General features: G+C 33.1%; 1 protein-coding gene across 1 annotated transcript; it reads left to right on the plus strand.

Annotated features, from left to right (window-relative positions):
• The first annotated feature begins 14,784 nt into the window (after positions 1 to 14,784).
• Positions 14,785 to 16,470, plus strand: LOC141724638 (putative F-box protein At1g47790). The gene has a single exon (XM_074526852.1). It carries the CDS (start codon positions 14,932 to 14,934, stop codon positions 16,222 to 16,224), a length of 1,293 nt encoding a protein of 430 aa, XP_074382953.1. The 5' UTR covers positions 14,785 to 14,931; the 3' UTR covers positions 16,225 to 16,470.
• The last annotated feature ends 3,670 nt before the right edge of the window (positions 16,471 to 20,140 follow it).

Below are 20,140 nucleotides of genomic sequence, written 5' to 3' on the forward strand. Positions count from 1 at the left end.
TTAGAAGAAAGAATATCAATGCCGATTACCTTCCACGATTCACTTACGTATGCCTTCAGGATCGTGCGGACACAGGTTCACGATTCAAGTCACATCATTGCTTCAAAATGCTTCCTGGAAACGCCTTCACATCGACTATTTCAATACTTTGATCTTAATCGCGTTGTTCCGAAGTTAAAATCACGGCTTCAAATTTCATCTATGTCATGTAAAATACCCATTGATCACGTAATGCCTCAATTTCATCGATAAAAATACGATTCTTCTCCAACTATCTGGAAGATTCTGCCATTTCCTTCAATCATCCTTCATTCGTTCGATTCACGAATCTTGTTAAATTTTATTAATCTTATAAAGTGGGGAAATAATATTTTAATACGTTGATTCAATTATTGATTTTATTAAACAACGTTTACTTTCATTCTTCACAGCAACCTTAAACCTTCTTCCTGCTGATGGGTCTACTTGGCCCTTTGAATAACAACACTGAGTCTAATTCCATTCTTCTTTTTGGGATCATTTTCTCTTTATAATAACAAGAACATAAGTAGTAGTTTGACAAATCATTTGTAAAACTCATTTCATGCAAAAATCTTCTGAAAGTTGATGAAGAAAATCTTTTCCGAAATCTAATTTTAAAGTTTTAAAAATCAAATATTTGGTCGTCATTACTATATAAATTACTTGCTATCTTCCTGATTTACCAATAAAATGTCTAATTAAAAGAATGTCCATATAAAGGTCTCTTCACTTCAGTACCTCTTTCACTATTCCTTGGATTATACATGCACTTATTAGCCGACGAAACTTCAGTCACCGTTATATGCCATTTTATTCCTAACTTGGACCCAACGCTGACATCTGCCATTGTCTTTCATATTCATGTCGTCGTCCTCGACGTTATGCTTACAACCACGCACGCAATTCGACGTTCTGTATGTGAATAGGGTCGCATCTTCTTGCTAATCTTACCTATATCTAGGAAGGTAAATATTATTCCTCATGCAGCTCCCGATAAGTGATAAAAATCTTCTCGCAACGGTGGTTCCTTCGAAACGCGCACGTTAGTTCTTTATCAGCTTCCATCCACTGGTTGCCTTCGACGTGTAACTCGTCCTAATACCTAAGTCAACTCGTACTAAAACTCACCTAGCATCTCTTTCACAAGTGCTCACAAAATCAATCGCATTTTTTTTTTTTTCAAAACCACATGAAAAGTAGGGTAACATACCCAGTCTCCGTCGATCCGTCGATTTCTCATTATTGTATGATCTGAGGTTTCAATATACCTATGATGTTGTGATATTCGCCTTACACTTTCTCATCAATCCTATCTTACCAACTCCTTATCGGATCTGCTAACCCTAATTCGCACTCAACTCAATTTATCCTGAATATGCCTAGGGACTTTCCTATCTTGTACGACCTATCATTTCTATCCTACTCTCACCTATTCTTATTTCAGTGACCAATAACCTGCAGCTCTGATACCAAACTGTAACGCCCCAAATCCGGGGTCAAGATTTGGTGTTACTAAACCATTATTACATAAAGTAAAGAAATAAATAAATAACCCCTTAAGTCCGGATCTTTTACAGGTCATGGTATGAAACAAGAATCTAACCTTCTATAACTCACTTCAACTATAATACAAGTATATATACCTTTGAACTAATTCTCTTGTCACATTCTTCTAACACCTTCAACCTCTCGCAACGGAAACTTCTCTAACTTCTGCTGTCTATCAAAGCTATTCACTTTAGTCCTTATCTGTTTCTGGCAGAAATAAGAATTGACAAAGCAAGAGTGAGCCAAAAATGCCCAGCAAGTATATAATTTGAGTCTTTAAACATTAATTTCTCTGAAATATTTTGAAGAGCGAAACACGAAATCATTTAAAGGATATACTTTATCAGCTTAAATCAATTTGATTTGTATTGCTATAAATCACAAAGGACATAATGACATTTTTGTCAGAGCTTTTAGAGATCGCGTGTTTTCAAAATAGCTTCTGGTATCATCTCATAATTGAGCAATGGATGCACTAACTATTCATAAAACGACGTTCAAGAAATTCCTAACTATTCAGTATCCATCATTATCGACTAAGTTTCCATAGACTTAGCCTGCTAAACCAGCCTGATAAGGACGGGTTGAATAATTAAGAAAATCCCAACTCATTCAAGATTCTAAATATCACTGAGCAACAAATGCTGCAGCAACACTCTGAACCTCAAATTCAATTATAAACATTGTAATTTCCCGAAACTGAGGGCTAAGAAAGAATAACTTTAACCCATAATCACATTTTACTTCAAGAGGGAATGCCATTAATGGCGAACAACAATAAATTGGACTGGACACTAGAAACCAACATATGCACTATAACCTGCTGATCAGTCAGGAGATAGTGCGGATCTATACCCAACTGCATAGACCCAACCAACATTAGGAGTACTCAGGCAACTATGGCCTAAAGGGTCCGGTCCATCTCCGGCCCATAGGATCCAGCTCATCACTGGTCCTTATATATATATATATAGTAACCATCCAGTCCGTGGAGTATTTTGATGTCAAATCACTTTGGGTACTTGCTCAAGAGAGCCATCGATGATAAGGAAATAATAGTGAAAGGAACTTGCATAAATAAGAGTAATTGCAGCGAAATATAAAACAGTTAACTATTCTGAACTTAGAATACGAGCGAATAAATATTTGCAGTATTTAAAGAGAAAGGTTAGGAATACTTGCAGTATTTAAAAGAAAGTTCGGGAATACTTGCATAAACAGAATTATTTAATTCAGCGATATGTTTATCGATTCTAAACTGAGAATAGGGAAAGCAATACTTGCATGATAAAATTTAAAATAAATATCACTTGAACAATAAGTGATGATAGAGATACTTGCCTCAATTGAGAATTCCTCTGATCTTTAACTAGTTGACATATCACTCAGTCCTGTCGCCTCTGTACTACCCTTGACGAGCTACTTGACCTTTCTTATCATTTACCTTCTTAGGTTATCTTTATCCCAAATCCACTTGTTTCAGTATTACACGGAATCAGGCTTCACTCCTACCATCTCTATCTGGCTTTGAACGTCTCATACTATATGCATTTATCACAAATAATACTATTCAATGAACTGACAATATATATTTGACTAGTCTATACACTTATCCCTATCGTCTACCCGTCCGATAATAATAATATATAAGAATCACATCTCATTCAGATAGCATGCTGACTCATTATTTGCATAATACATACACATAGGACAGGTAATCATATTATCCAGATAACACGTAATCATGTAATTCACGTAACATATAAGTTGAATCGTCAAAAGATAGGTCTCGATATGTTTAGAGTTGAAATTGGGTCAAAAAGAACATTTTATCAATCAATTACCGACTCAGGATGATTCGTGAAACAAACATCCTTTTAATATAAAAGAATTTAGGTCTTGAAAATATTTTTAATAGAAGCAGAATATTTTTCTGAGTCTAGAGGCGTTCGTTTCGTATTAAACGGACGAACGGTTGATTTATTATGAATTAAACAAGATTTAATTAATTAATAATTAATTATAAATAATTAATTATAATTAAACAATCCTTAATTATATTTTTAAATAATTATTTAAGAAAATCAAAGTCAAAAATAATTTTTTTATAATTTTTGGAGTTAAAACGAAGAAGTTACGATTTATTGAAAATTATGTGATTAATTATTGAAATAATTAATCACTTAATAAATAAATAACTAATAAATAATTAATAGATAATTATTTATTAATTTAAAATAATTAATCCCTAATTATTAGGATTAATCACAATTTATTACAAATATTTACAACTCATCGTTATTTATTTGATTAGATCGATTATTTACAAATAATCAATCAACTTAATTAACTGATACGTTATTTATCGAATAACTACGAATTACTCAAATTATGAACCAACTCAACGATTAATCACTCGTATAAATACGAGTCATTCACCTTTCTCGTATAATTATTGAATTATTACGATTATTATTACAACTTATACGATTTAATCGATTATCTGTATTTAATTATACTATATGAATAATTATTACGGTATTCTTCGAATAATTATCACTCGAATAATAATTTTAATTATCGAATCCCTACTCGCATAAATACGAGTTACTCGTAATATTAACTAATTATCGGATTATTAATCATATTATTCGATTACTTATTTATTAATTAATTACCTAATTATTAATTAATTAAATAACTAATAAATAATTAGATAAATAATTAAATAATTAAATTAATAACTAATTTCGAATTTCTAAACTAATAAAATAATTTAGAAATTATTAATAATAATTTTCAGAATTTAAATCTAATTTTTATTATATTTTTAGAATTAATAAAACTGATTTTTAAATTAATAAAATATAAATAAAATAATAGAAAATTCAGAAACAGAAATCTGGAAATGGATTCAGGGTTGAGGGGATCAAACCCGGGTCGAAACCGGGTTGCAAACCGGGTCAAACCCGGGTCGCGAAGAACACGAACCCAGCTGCCCAGAATCCAGCAACGGTGGCCGGTTCCGGCGAGTTTTCCGGCGACACAATTACGCCTCCATCTGCATCCGTTTTGATCCCTTCTTAGCTGCAACGATTCCAAACGTCTCTACGAACCTGCTCAACACTCCAGCAACAACAGTTCATCCTCCCTTCGATTTCTCCGGCCAAACCCAAGCAAAAACCGGCGACCTTCAACCCCAAACTCCGGCGACATCGAAACAGGGTCGATACAACGTCGTTTGGTTCGATTCAAGCCTCTAATTCATTCAAAATTTCATCAGCAATCCAACCATATCATCACAAACAATCAAAAACCTCTAAATTATAAACCCCCAAAATTCGAATATAAACCCTAAAAATCGATTTTAAAATTTAACCACTGTTGGAACGATTTGATGATATAAAATGATAGAGAATCGTCTGTGATTCATTTTGGTTATTCATACTTGTGATTTGGTGTTCAATAACGCCTTCAAAATTGACTTTGATTTTCAGAATTTCTCAAGAACACCAAGAACACATATTCAAAGAATTTTCAGAAAATCAAACCTTAATTTCTATATGATATTGAACTCTATTTTTGACATATAATATACCAAATTGACCAGAAAAACATGCTCTACAACATGGAAGCATCAAATCACATCAACAACATCAAGAACAAAAATTCATAATTTAATTATCAAATAATTCGAATATAAATAATTAAATAAGAAAATTACTGTGATTTCTGGAAAGAAACTGATGATTGATTCAGATAGAGGATTCCGAGAGCTTCGTTTTGATATGCTGCACGCCCGAATCGGAGTTCGATAACGCCTTCGTTCGTGTGTTTGATTCCCGGGAACGTATCGGTTTCCTCGGGTTTTCTCTGTATTTTCGGTATTTTAACTGGTTGCAAATGAATAAACGGAATAAACGAAATAAGAAATAGGCTATTTATATTTATGGAATATTGGATCGTTCTGGATCGTTTTGGATCATTTTGGATCATTAAATTAGTTGCTTAGCCGCTAAGTAACTGCAATAACGATCCGATTTAATACCAAAATTGGATAATTATCCAAACCGAGCTTTTTATAAAATATTATATACGAGAATAATATAAAAATATCCCGTCTCTCGAAAATACGGGTTTTATTGATTTCCGAAGTAACTATCGTATCGAAAATCTTGCGCCGGGCCGCGCACGGGTTAAACCGTAATCCGAATTGAAAAAGTCAAAACACGGAAAATGTCCGGAATTACCAGATTAGGTTAGGAAGGAGTTTTCGGAAGAGTTTCGGGTTGTAAAAACGTAAAAACGATTGAAGTCGGACGATTCCCGGCTTTATAAAATAATTTTGTAATTATTCAGAAAATAATTAATAATTTCATAAATTATTATAAAATCATCTAATACTCCAAAAATTACCAGAAAAATACCTTAATTATCTATATTTTATTCTGGACATATTAAAATTAACATACTCACATTTTATTACATACAAACATCCAAATATTATTATCAAACACCAGATAATTCACCAAAAATTCATATAATATTCACATAATAATCATATATTGATATAAATAATTATACGATATTTCCCAGATGTTACAGTATCTAAGGTCCTTTTGCGAGCACGAGAACGAGTTTGCATAAACGCTTGCTAAAGTACCTGAAACACAACCGAAAAGAGTAATTAACTACTACGTCCTAATCACTGAGTCCTAATGACCAATGATGGTAAGTACATAAACTAAACAAATACGCCGAGTCCCCGGCAGCGGCGCCAAAAACTTGTTAGGGCGAAATCACGCACTAATATTCACGCAAGTATACGCGTTCGCAAGTAATATAAAATACTTTCTAGTTCGTTCCCTCAGAGACTCAGACTAAGTTATTGTCTAATTAAACTCACTCACCAATGTATGATTACTTCTCAATGTTAAGATAACAACACTTAAAATTGTTGATTAAATATTAACTATAATTAACTACTTAATTAACACTTCAATTTATCAATAATAAAACACTCATGAGATCACAACTTCATTATTACTTCCTTCTATAGCCATTGTTATTACCTTTAGCATGTGACAGTGATGATATTAATCGAATAACACGAAACTGATAAAAGCCAACTTTCATTGTACTAATATCATTCTACCAAGCATCCACAATTAAGATAGAAGTTGAATAGTCATCAATTATGTTGAGTTCCTATATGTCTACAGAAATTGACAACACAACGATTTAAGCACAAGTTATTCCTTTTGATTACATAGGGCAAATAAAACTGTTAGAATTACCCACTACTCATGCACAACGTACATGAACCTATGCTAGCATGGCAAGTTCTAAATCTCAAGATCCACCATCGCTTCACAAGAGATTAACACCCTATCTTATATGTTCGCGACGCACATAAGACGAATACGCACAACCAATACTAGATATCATGCAATCATCACACACTAAAGTATTAAACAATTAACTAAAGAATTCCATAATAAATCCGTTGCAACCCCATGATCACGATTAGCCCATAATAGAACTTATCGCCATCATGGGTTCATATGAAATCATGATAAACAACACAAGAAAATAATAACTAAACTAATTATATTAAAACAGAGTACGTCACAAGAGTAAATAAGTCAAAGCAAGAAAACTAGCATCCAACGTTACAACGAAACAAGAATCACAAGAATATATGCTTCCTCCTTCGTTGCGGTGTGCTAAATCGGTCTTCTTCCTTATCTCCTTCGTTTCTTGTGCAAAACAATCTAAAACACAATTTCCTCCTTATATATCTATGAAAACGTCTCAAATCTACTTATATAATAGTCCCATAAAACTCAGATTACATAGAAGTTGGAAGCCAAACAGAAGTAGAAGTCTAAAATAATTCAGCTTTTTCCCCGACCCTGCGCGGCCGCTCAGCATTTCTGCGCGGGCGCGCAAGGCTGCTGCGCGGCCGCACAGCATTGCTGCGCGGGCGCGCAGGACCCTACTGGAAAAATTCCAGGTTTGCTCCGTTTCTTCGCCGTAATCTGCCCGTTCTTTTCCTCTCTCAATGGTGAACACATGCCAAGGCTTATTCTTGATGATTCCTCCTCCGAAATGCAACTAATACTCTGAAATGCATAAACACTAGAAAAACGCATCAAATACACAAAATACTTGATTTCAAGACACCACTTTAAGCCATTTTAAGACGTTCTAAGTGGTATAAAATGCCACTTATCAATCAACAAGCATGGAAAGACACCATATGAGATGGTGAAGAAAAAGAAGCCAAATCTGAAGTATTTTCATGTATTTGGATGCAAGTGTTTTGTTCTTAAGACTCATCCTGAACAGCTATCCAAATTTGATCTAAAAGCTGATGAAGGAATTTTTGTTGGAGATCCACTTTCCACAAAAGCCTTCAGAGTCTAAAATTTAAGAACAAGGGTTGTCATGGAATCTATCAATGTCTCTTTTGATGATAAGAAGATTACAGGACTTGAAGATTTCAATGATCAGGATCAGCTGAGATTTGAGAATGAAGTTTTAAATTCTGATTCTGTAAATCCTGACAGTCTAAATCCTAACAGTCTAAATCCTGATACTGCAAACTCTGATGGGATAAACTCTGATGTTACTGAAACTGTGGTAACTACGCCAAAGAAAAATGCACCTGTGCAAGGGGAGCATATTGAAGATACAACCACATCTTTAGAAGCATCAGAATCTAGAACAGGCTCTTCAAGTTCTGATGGGCTAAGTTCTGATAATTCTGGAAACTCAAATTCTGAAGGATCCAACTTAGAGAGCATAATTTCAGGGGGAGCATCAGAATATGTTGATGGAGACAGCATGGATTATGGGGGAGCATCCAGTTCTAGAGATAATCTTCCATCTGCAAGGAAGTGGACTAAAGCACATACACCTGACTTGATTATTGGAGATCCTGAAGCAGGTATAAGAACTAGAACAGTAACATCAAATGAATGTCTCTATCACTCTTTTCTTTCTCAGACTGAACCAAAGAAAGTGGAAGAAGCTCTTCAAGATGCTGATTGGGTGCAAACAATGCAGGAAGAGTTAAATAAATTTGAAAGAAATAAAGTCTGGACCCTAGTGCCAAGACCAAAGAACAGATCTGTTGTTGGTACAAAATGGGTGTTCATAAACAAAACTGATAGTGATGGCATAATTACAAGGAATAAAGCAAGGCTGGTTGCAAAAGGATACTCTCAACATGAGGGAATTGATTATGATAAAATATTTGCACCAGTTGCTAGATTGGAAGCCATAAGGATATTTTTGGCTTATGCTGCTCACAAAAAGTTTAAAGTCTTTCAAATGGATGTGAAAAGTGCTTTTCTCAATGGAGAATTGGAAGAAGAAGTATATGTTGAACAACCTCCAAGTTTTGTAGATTCAAAATTTCCTCATCATGTCTACAGACTTGATAAAGCACTTTATGGCCTTAAGCAAGCTCCAAGAGCATGGTATGAGACATTAGCTCAGTTTCTTCTGGAAAGTGGATTTAACAGAGGGACAATTGACAAAACTTTATTCTATCTCAACCATGGAAATGACTTACTTTTGGTGCAGATATATGTTGATGATATCAAATGAGTATGATGGGAGAACTTAGCTATTTTCTGGGCCTTCAAGTCAAGCAGAATGAAGAAGGAACTTTTATTTGTCAATCTAAGTACACCAGAAATTTGTTGAAGAAATTTGGAATGAAAGACTGTTCAAGTGCATCCACTCCTATGGCCACTGCAACAAAATTGGATAAGGATAATGGTATATCAGTAGATATTACTGATTACAGAGGTATTATTAGTTCACTACTCTATCTAACTGCAAGTAGACCTGATATCATGTATGCTACCTGTCTTTGTGCAAGATTTCAAGCAGATCCAAGAGAACCTCACTTAACAGCTGTGAAAAGAATTTTTAAGTACCTTAAGGGTACAGCTGATCTGGGATTGTGGTATCCTAGAGAATCAGACTTTAAGCTAATAGGTTACTCAGATGCATATTTTTCAGGATGCAAAATTGACAGGAAAAGCACAAGTGGAAGCTGCCAATTTCTTAGAGGCAGATTGGTTTCTTGGTTTAGCAAGAAACAAAAGTCAATTTCCACATCAACTGCAGAAGCAGAATACATTGCTGCAAGAAGCTGTTGTGCATAGATTCTTTGGATAAAGAATCAGTTACTGGATTATGGGTTAACATATTCTAAAATCCCTATTTACTGTAATAATCAAAGTGCTATTGCTATGACAGGTAATCCAGTTCAACACTCAATGACTGAAAGGCGTATGTCATAGCCTATTTGTTTATTCGAGGATTTAACTCAACTCAAATAAGAATGTAACAAGTAAATAGTAGATCTACCGTCAAAGAGATCTCACAAAGTAATATCTGTCAAAGGATTCAGAAACAATGTTCATCTACAAACTTGAGGAATTAATTCACTGGAAGAAGTTCAAGAAATTGATCAAGCCTTAGTGATATAAATCAAGATTGTGGATTTAATCAAGTGTCAGAGATCTTGTCAGGGTATCAGATAATTACAGGGATTTAATCTGAAGAAAATCAAGTTATCAAAGTCAAGACATGAAGAAACGTCACGGAAGTTAGTCACTCATGAACCAGAAAGTACATCGAGTGTCAAAATTGAAGTGGTGGAATTACAGAAGTTTATGCAAACACTGAAGCTCAAGGGGAAGGAAACAACTGTTTACTATCAAGACCCCAAGCTACAGAAGCTGGATGAAGAGATTTCAAAGAGATTATTTCTTAAAGACAATCCAGGAATGAATCTTAAAAGTTTGAAGGAAGAAGAAGCCAGACTTAAAGCAGAAAATGTCAAAACCAAGTCTAAAGCTTCTATTGCTGAAAAGAAACTTCCAAAGCCTAAGGGTATTGTGATAAAAGAAAAGTCAATTTCTGAGGCAACCAATGCCAAATCACAAGTGGAGGTAGATCCAAGGTTCAAGGGCAAAGCTAAAATTGATGACTTTGTAAAAGTCTATCTGCCAATCATGGTAGAGGAAATAATTGATGAAGAAGATACTAGTCTTACTCTGAAGAAAAAGAAGATTTCTCGATCAACCTTTGACATGGCTCAAGTTGTTCAGAGTCAAGATGTAGTAAGTTCTGATATTACAAAGAAGCAAGCAACCTCTGACATAGCTCAAGTTGGCTTGATATCAGAAGATAAGAAGAAAGGTACATTAACCTTTGACAGTGCTCATGTTAAACCTACTACAAGTCTACTACCAGGATTCACCAAAGCTCAACAGACTCAACCTTTGAAGACTACATCAAGTGGTTTTGAAGCAAGAGTTGTTCAAGGAAAGGAAGCAAGAGACAAATCAGGATTGGGTAGTTCCAAAGAGAAGAGAATACACAACACTACCAATGATCCAACTTCCTTAAGTGAACCAGGAGTAGGAGCAACTCCTGAGAGATTGAATCAACTTGAATATGTACAAATGGTTTACCATTCTGTGTTGAAAGAAGATGTCATGTTATACTTTATGACAGATGGGAGGGTATTCCAGATTAGGAAGAATGCTATTAGATTGAAGTATTTTGAAGAACTGGAACATGTTCTATTTCTACTTCAAGTGAAAAACAGATCAACAAATGGTGCTGCCAGTTATTTAAAATCTGATATTCAAAGGCAGAAGAAACTTTACTCTGTAAAGTCTGACAGGCCATACTTTCCTAAATACAGAGATCACAATGGTGATATTGTTGAAATGAAGCCTAATACTGCAAAAATCATCACTACATTTTCTGGTATTAAGGGACTTGAATTCAATCTAGAGTCTGATAAAGCCTATATCATCAGACTGGATCAGGATATAAGGAAAGCAAAAATAAATGATCTCAGGGCTGCTATCTTCCAAACAGGTGAAGATACAGTTGAACTTAAAGATGCAAAAAGGAGGATGCAGAATGAACTTGAATATGCTGAGAGAAGTCTGTTGAAGAACTACCTCAGAACAACTCCTAATATTAAAGAGATCACATACTGAAGCCAAGTCAAAGATCTACAACTGCTTAAATTCTAAAGGATATACAGACTGAAGCTGATATCGGACTTTAAGGATGGTAAAGCTGTAACGACTGTAAGTTGTAGTTATCTAGTCAAATTCTCATGCATTTGTACTTAATATTTTTGACATCATCAAATATCTGTTGAACTTGTATATTATGCTAATTTACAAGTTGGGGGAAATTGTTAGATATATTTGTGATGTCATGTCTAATGATGATTTGTGTTTAGTTTTCAGATCTTAACTAACAGGACAAATCAGGACTTAACTGGAAATCAGTACTTATACTGAAGTCGGGACTTAAGATATCAGAACTTAAGTTGTCAGAACTTAAGTTATCAGAAGATATTTATCAGGAGATAATATCAGGACTTAAGGAGACTTTCAGATAAGTAAGGCGGCTGATTGAAAGGAAAGAAGATCGAGACTAAAACAGAAAGAAATATGCATGAAGAAGAATTCTATGAAGAATAGAATACTTGGAAGAAAGATAACTGATTGATATATTTTAGGATACAGAATTATATTCTATATCAATTAGAACTTATCTTGTAACTGTGTGTCTATATAAACACAGCATAGGGTTTACACTATATGTGTTATCTTATTCGAGAATATTATTCATTATAACCCTAGCAGCTTTCGTGATATTTATTCATCACTCAGAAAGGACGGTTCCATTGTAATATTGTTTTATTAATAAGATTATTATGTGTTTCATACTTGTGTTCATAATTCGATTTGATTGTGCTAGACACTGTATTCAACCCCCTTCTACAGTGTGTGTGACCTAACAGGGTGCGAACTATTAAATTTAAAGGGTGTCAAATATGGCATATAATGAAAATTAAAAACAAAAATTTATTTTGTTTATCATGTGTTAGACTAGTTCGGCACTTTCCAATATTTCAATCAAAAATTCTATAGGAAGCATTTTAAGTAACTAGATTATAGCCCGCACACATGTATCTCAAAAATTATTTAATAAAAATTAGTTAATTAATTTCATAATTAGAATTGAATGATATGATTCTGATACTTGTAAAAGACTAAAGTAAACAACTTCGAGTAAACAAAAAATTGATCACATAATTTGTAAAAGTAGCCGAAATAGTATCTTAGGGCATAACTTTTTTAACATTAACGTTGTTTAGACTTGTAATCTCGTCACAAATCACAATAATTTATTTACGTTTAAGTGTTTTTTGAGGGACATATAAAATATAATCATGTAATTTTTTTTTTATAATTTTATATTTTGTAATAAAATTTGGATATTTAATTTTTTTATTAAAAATGAAGTTTTTTTAAAATATCATTTTTAATAAAAAATTTCAAAATTATATTTTATATGTATTTTAATATACGTGTCGATCACTTTTTTCGGAATCCGGGCTGTCAATACATATTTATTTTGTGAACGTGATTTTGATATACCAAATTTCTCCACTAAATATCCACAAACACACCCGACCAAAACTTAGAGTAAGTGTAAGAGTGTCCTAAAAATTTGTTCTAAATTAAAATTTGAGACATTTTGAATAAAAATGTGCTTCAACAATGTCCTGTGTGTCTTAAAAAACTAGGACTTTCATCATGTAGGCACCACTAATCATGATCTATCTCATTTAATTCGATTAAAAAATTATTTTCCTCTTTTTTTATACATATCTCTCCTCTCATCATTTACTTTCCCTCATTATAATTCAAATATATTATTATTTTAGTAATAAAGCACAAATATAAGGTATATTGTTGGAGTTGATATACAATAAAATTGTCTTAAATCACTAGTACACAATATTTTATTACTACCGCCGCCGTCCTATGGATTCTATACGTTTACTGTTTGTACGTATTTCAAGACTTCTATAAAATATAGTTTCATAATGTTTTTTTAAATTTTATTTTTTTGAATAAAAGTTTAAATATGAAATTTGTATTCAGAAAAAAAAATTGTGAAGTTATGATTTAAAAAAATGTGCCAAAAAATTATGTATAAAATTTAATAAAACAGGTGAAATATATGTATAAGGCATTTATTAGGATATTGTTGAATTTACTCTTATTAATTACATATCATAATTTTGATATGACGCGAATGAGGAAATAATAAAATATATTTAAGCTAAGGTGATGTGTTGATGTTCTTCAAAATTGATTCTATTGAAGATGCTCTTATAAAACTCAAAACTGCTAACTTTTCCAAAACCATGGGCCGGTAGTAGTTTTAAACCTTTTGAATGGTAATGGTTGTTCATATCTGGGTGGGATATTTTTTTTCTATTACTTTTGTTTTACATAATGACCTTTAATAGTTCTAATTATATACTCATCTAAATTATATGAATATAATTATTTTTTCATTTAAAATATATGATTAGTCTATTTTTAATTACACGATTTTTTTAAAAAATATTAAATTTATCATTAAATTACACGCTGTATAATATAAGCGCCCAAAAACATAATTAGAGTCATTTTTCTCTTACATAATTTAAATATTTTTCTATTTTAAATATATAGGTGGGCTATTGAACAATTTTCTCAGAATTCATTTATGTTAGTACTTCTTATTAACTTTTCCAAGGATGATTTTTTTTCTCTAAAATACTTCATTTACGAGCTAATCTTTCAATCGTATTAGTAAAAACAGAGTTTGTATAATAATTTCTTTCCTAAAGTTTAATTTATTTTTATTCTATTCATGCGATTAGTTTCAATTGCACGCGCTAAAATAATCGAATAAATACTTAACATGAGGAAGTCCTTCCGATTTTAATTTGTTTAATTTTAGAAATTTTGCTTTTCAGCTGTAAGGTAAACCGAGACAGCAAAAAAGAAACTTATAAGGAAAACCAAACCGCCACAGCAAACCACTACATTTTGCAAAACTATGGGTTTGTCCTCTTTCCTTCTGGTATTGGTATTGGTTATCTCGAGGTGAATTATAATAATATAATTTATTTTTAAATATAAATTAATTTATATTAATATTAGAAATGATTGGAAAAACTAGAATAGTATTAAAATATTATAAATTATATGATATAATAAATTATTTTAAATGTTTTAATTAAAAATATTTTCAGCATTAATATAAACACAATATTTGATATAAACTCAATAGCATGTTTAAACTTTTTATTATCATAAACTCAGATTTATAAAATTGGAATGCGCTAGACTGCTTCGCATTCCAATGCGTTAATTGTGTCGTGGTGTGTCACTTATATAACGAGAATATTATTAACTAAAAATGTTATTACACGCCGGCGAACAACCGGAATAAAAAGAAGAAATGGGATCAAAGAAAACAAAGAAGGAGCAACAACTACCAGAAGATGTACTTTTAAGTGACATCTTCATAAAACTCTCCGCTAAATCAGTTCTTCGTCTAAAACCTGTCCGTAAATCCTGGTACTCTTCTATCAAAAACCCCAAATTCGTGGATCGATTCCTCGCTAACTCATTCAATCGCCCTGATGGAACATGCTTGTTGCTAACAACATATGATGAGGCATCAAGCCAACAGTATTTCATTTCTTCGTCAACGGATGAGTCACTGGACAGGGCCCCTGTTTGTTTGGTTTCTTCGTTGGAAACTGAGACAGAGCTTGCTGTTTCTCAGAATGTTAATGGTATGTTCTGTGTTCACCCTCCTGCACATGTTACTTTTTATCAAGACTCTGTTGATGATGTGTATGTGTTTAATCCTAGTACTAGAGAGTTGTTGTCTGTTCCTGGTTTACCCAACCCTCCTAGTAAAACATGGCCTGGATTGAATGTTAACATGATTTCGTATTTTTTCGGGTTCGATGTTGGGAGTAAAGAGTATAAGGTGTTTGGTGTTTGTTGTGATGTTTCTGATCCGAGATTACGTTTTTCGGGTGAAGTTGAATGTGGGATTTTTACATTAGGAAGTTCTGAGGATTGGAGGGTTGTTAAGGTTCCTGTTCCTGTTAGTTTTGACCCTTGTACACCGGGTGTCTGTGTTAATGGTGCCATACATTGGTTCATTAAGGACAAACGGGTTATCCTTGCTTTTGATCTGGCTCGTGAAGTGTTTCGTATAATTAAGTTGGGAGATGGAATTGGTACTGGTATTGGTATGGGTGTTGCCACTCTGTCATATCAATTACAGGGTGATGATGATGGAAATGAGTATGTGGATTATGACGATGATGATGAGGATATCGATGATGATTTTGAAGAAGAAGCTAGGCTGTGGCCTTGTTTAATTCAGGTTGGAAGTAACTTGGCTGTCTTGGAATATGATGATGCTGAGTTAAGGATGTGGGTGTTGAAGGACTCTCAGAATGAGCAATGGGTGCTGGAGAGTATGGATTATCCGTATGATTGGAACTTGATGCATGCTATGCCTTGCGGCAGTAGCCATGCTAGTGAGTTCTTTCTTTGCTTGAATTACAGAGCTGGTTTTTCTGTTCCACAAATTGTTTGTTGTGATATGGAAAGGAGTTCGTATAGGCGAATTAATTTTGGTGAACAGATTGGAAAGATTAATTCCAGTACTGTAACTCTGTCTCTTGTGGGTTGTTATCCTGAAAACATCATGCCGTTGCCCAAAATATGACTCCGTGGGAGAAGGAACTTTGAACTATTTTGCTTGCTACTCGCTAAAAGGAATGTGCTTGGCTCGCCTACTTAGCCTTGAAGATGTCATTCAACCACGTTCTCTAGAGGTATTGTTAGTTTGTTTGTAAATATTGACTTTTGAGCTAATTGATGGGACTAATCGCAATGCATGTTTAAGCTTATAGGAGACTGATATGTACCACTTGTTATGCTGTTTGTTAATATTATGCTTGTACTTGTGGAAGTAATGTTGTTACTGCTGTTTTTTTTCCATCTTTATTGCCCCACCCCAGAATCTTAGTCTGTGGGGTCTGTGTTGATATATTGAACACTGCATTCTGTAGAAGTAAAGGATGGTATTTCATTTCAAAACCTTCTGGGAAAAATTATGATGAAACGGCGTGAGAAAATAGATGAAAGTTGAGTTAAGTAGGAGCCGATTATGTTAGTGGGTGTTTTGGCCATCTTTTAGGACATTTTCACAAACGTTTTATCTAATTCTATGAATAAATTTTGGCCATATATGTCTGGTCACGGGGTGTACTCTTCAGGCACACTGTTATGTGTCAAAAAGGGTGTTGTTTGATATAATATTATGAGTGTCTGGTACATATAATGGGTATATGTGAGTGTGAGAGGGGGAGGCACTTTTTTTGGCCATCAAGCATTTTGAAGTTAAAATCCCAAAAAACCATCTCCAGTCTAGATTTTGGGCCATCTTCAATCTTAACTCTGTATTGAAACAATTTTCTCTTCAATTCAACCATTTCTAGTTCTTCATCTCTAACCATTACTCTGAATATGCCTTCCAGTTTTACTTCAAACATTATTATATGCATATTTACATGTCATCGATGCATACACGTTCACTATATACTACCTCCGTCCCAAAAGGTTGGGTTTCTTACTTTTTCACGCATCTCAATATTTTTGGAGAGGTACTTGTAAGTAATGATTTTTTAAATTTTTTTGTTTTATATAAAAACATAAAGTAGACACTTTAATACAAAACAAAAAAATTGAATTCTTTTACTTGTAAGTATATATTCTATGCGTCTTAAAATGCATGCAAAAGAAGTGAGTCAATATTTTTGGGACGGAGGGAGTATGTATTATATTACATATTTCTGGAGACACGTGCAAGGATATTTTACTTGTAAGTATATTTTCTATGCTGTCTTAAAAATAAAATGGATGCAAAAGAAGTGGGTCAATATTTTTGGGATATTTGTGGAGACACGTGCAAGCATATTATTAAACAATAATTTCCGTCTTCCAAGTGCCTTTTTTACAGTGTTGCTTCAAATTTGAAGCCAAGTAGTGCCTTTTACGGTGTTGCTTCAAATTTGACGCCAAATACTTCGTATCTTCAAATATGAAGTCAAATGTCAAGGTAAAGACAACCATTGTTGACACCTTTTTATAGGATTAACTTTAAAGATGAAGCAAAAGATACTCTTTGAGGGGAGACCCTTATCAATGGAGAAATGAACTATTTGGCTTCAAATTTGAAGAAACACTGTGCAGATGAAGCAAGCAAGCACAAGTACATTGAGGAAAAGTTAGTTTATAACAATATATTTGCATGTGTTTTGAGATATATAATTACACATATGTTGTCCATGTGTCAGGGTGTCTGTCACTTGTAACTATATATGATTAATTTGTCCATTAATGTCACTTAGTAAGGTGTAAAAAACAGTTAACTTATTTTTCAATTTTTCAAAAAAAAATTAATACATGCAGAAAGTTAAAGTGACACTTACTACTTTAGAATTGATGGAGTAGCTTCCAAGTAAAATTTAAATGTATATTTATAGTAATGGTTGGAAACGGTCTTGCTTTAACAGGGAACTTTCCGGCATCCCCATTTGCGACTCAAAACCTCTAAAAAGCATCTAGAATCTAACTTCCTACCTTTCATACTTTCATAGATGAAAAAATGAACTATTTGTTAACTTGCCAAATTTGATCTGTGCATACATGTTAACTTGCCAAATTTGATCCGCGCATACATGTTAACTTGATATACATGCAAAGTTGGATGAAGAGGAAAAATTATTGTTTGACAGCATACTTGGACGTTTACAATTACAATATTACATATATAGTGTATGTGTGTGTGAGGTTGTAATATCATATATATATAATTACTTCGAAGTAAAATTTAATGCCATATTTAGAGTAAAGGTTGGAGAATATGGATTTTATAAAGTCTAGGAGCATTTCCAAGAGCTAATTTGTATTGGCTCTTAAGTGTATATTTGAATTAGAGGGACGAAAAATGTTGCTCCAAAAGATTCCTTCCTTGCAGGAGTATCTCCAAGAGCCCCTTGGACTTGTTAAGATAAGATACTATTGAACTTGCTTTAGTTATATCTTATAGTAAAGTACTATGCGCACTCACCTTTTTTTTTGCCAAGTAAAATACTAACTTTTTATTTTCACTTTGAATTGTATTACTGTTCGATAAATGTATTTTAATATTAGAAAAAAACTGTTTAAAGAATAAAAAATTAAGAATGTTGTTGGAGATGAATGTACACTTAGTTAGTGATTAAGACGTAATTTTTTTTTATATTGTATTTAAAGAATGACTTAAATGGCTGTTTGAGAACTTTGATTTCATTTGAAATTCTGGATTTTGACAAAATAACATGTTTGCATGAGTAAAGAATTTAGATTTGGGTTCATTTGATATTACAGTTATTCAAATTTTAATACAAATATGAGAATGAGAATTTGAAATAACTCAAATCAAGTCATTTGAATCCATCATTTCAAATAAAATGCATGTTCCCAAACGGGGTATAAGAGATTTTTGATGATGCTCCAAGGATATCCCCGGTGGTTACTCTAATATTACCGTTCTTCTTGTGAAGTCAAAATTTCAGAAAAGCATATCTCCGGTCTATCTTCATATATTAAGAAGTGAACTATAGAAGTTGAAGTTTTGAGGCAACATTGTGCAGATGAAACAAGATGAGGAAAAGCTATTGCCTGACTACATATGTAGTGTATGTATAAGTGTGAGTGTATTTGTTTCGTTACGAAAAAATTAAAGCAATGCAGTTGTGGCCGTCAAATCCTCAAGCTACGGTTAACTTTCATTAGGTATACTGGTAGTGGTAGGTCATAAATGATTTTGAAAGCTATATTTTGCTTAACAAAGATATGTAATCAAGATCAATTTTTTCTTGTTAAATATATGAGGATCGCTTGTATACACCATTTATATCCCTAGTCCCAAATAGCACTCAAATTGTGATTCAAGAGCGTAAGATCCAAGTGCTGTGTTTAGTTGAGACGAATGAAAACGGAATGAAATTTGAATTAAAATAATCTTCTTTGAAACTTAACACCTAAGTGTTAGGGAATGCTCTCCGGACTTCAAACACTTTACTTTGATAATTTCTATCGTAACAAATTTAAATTTTCTCATATTTTTTTTTATAAAGTTAGCCAAACTTTTGAAAATGACGGGATCACAGGACCTTGAGATTGATGGTGGTCGCATCTGATTTGTTTTTTTCTGCCAGGACCTTGGAGTTGATGGGGTCACATGTCCTTGAAATTGACAGGGGCTCCTTTGCATTTTTTTATGGAATCAAATTTTGTATAAACTGAGAGCAACTTCAAGAGTCATTTACCATATTCCTTGTTAAAAACATTAATATATAGACTTTTAGTTATTTAAGATTAAGATTTATATTTTAATTCCATCCAATAAACCTCCTCACGAATCATATATTCATCTCTATCTTTTTTTAATCTATTTTCTATTACCATTGAATATAATGGTATCGAAAACTGGTACATGGACTTCGCAGCATTCCAATAAATGCTAATATAAAAAGCGAAAAAGGAGATAAAAATGCCCGTCACAATTGAGGAGTGGTTTAGAGCTCCTAACA

Source organism: Apium graveolens, chromosome 5, assembly GCF_009905375.1.
Source record: "Apium graveolens cultivar Ventura chromosome 5, ASM990537v1, whole genome shotgun sequence".
NCBI lineage: Eukaryota > Viridiplantae > Streptophyta > Magnoliopsida > Apiales > Apiaceae > Apium > Apium graveolens.

Bases quoted from the DNA above. Each gene is read 5' to 3' on its own strand.
- LOC141724638 (XM_074526852.1), top strand. From the start codon at position 14,932: ATGGGATCAAAGAAAACAAAGAAGGAGCAACAACTACCAGAAGATGTA.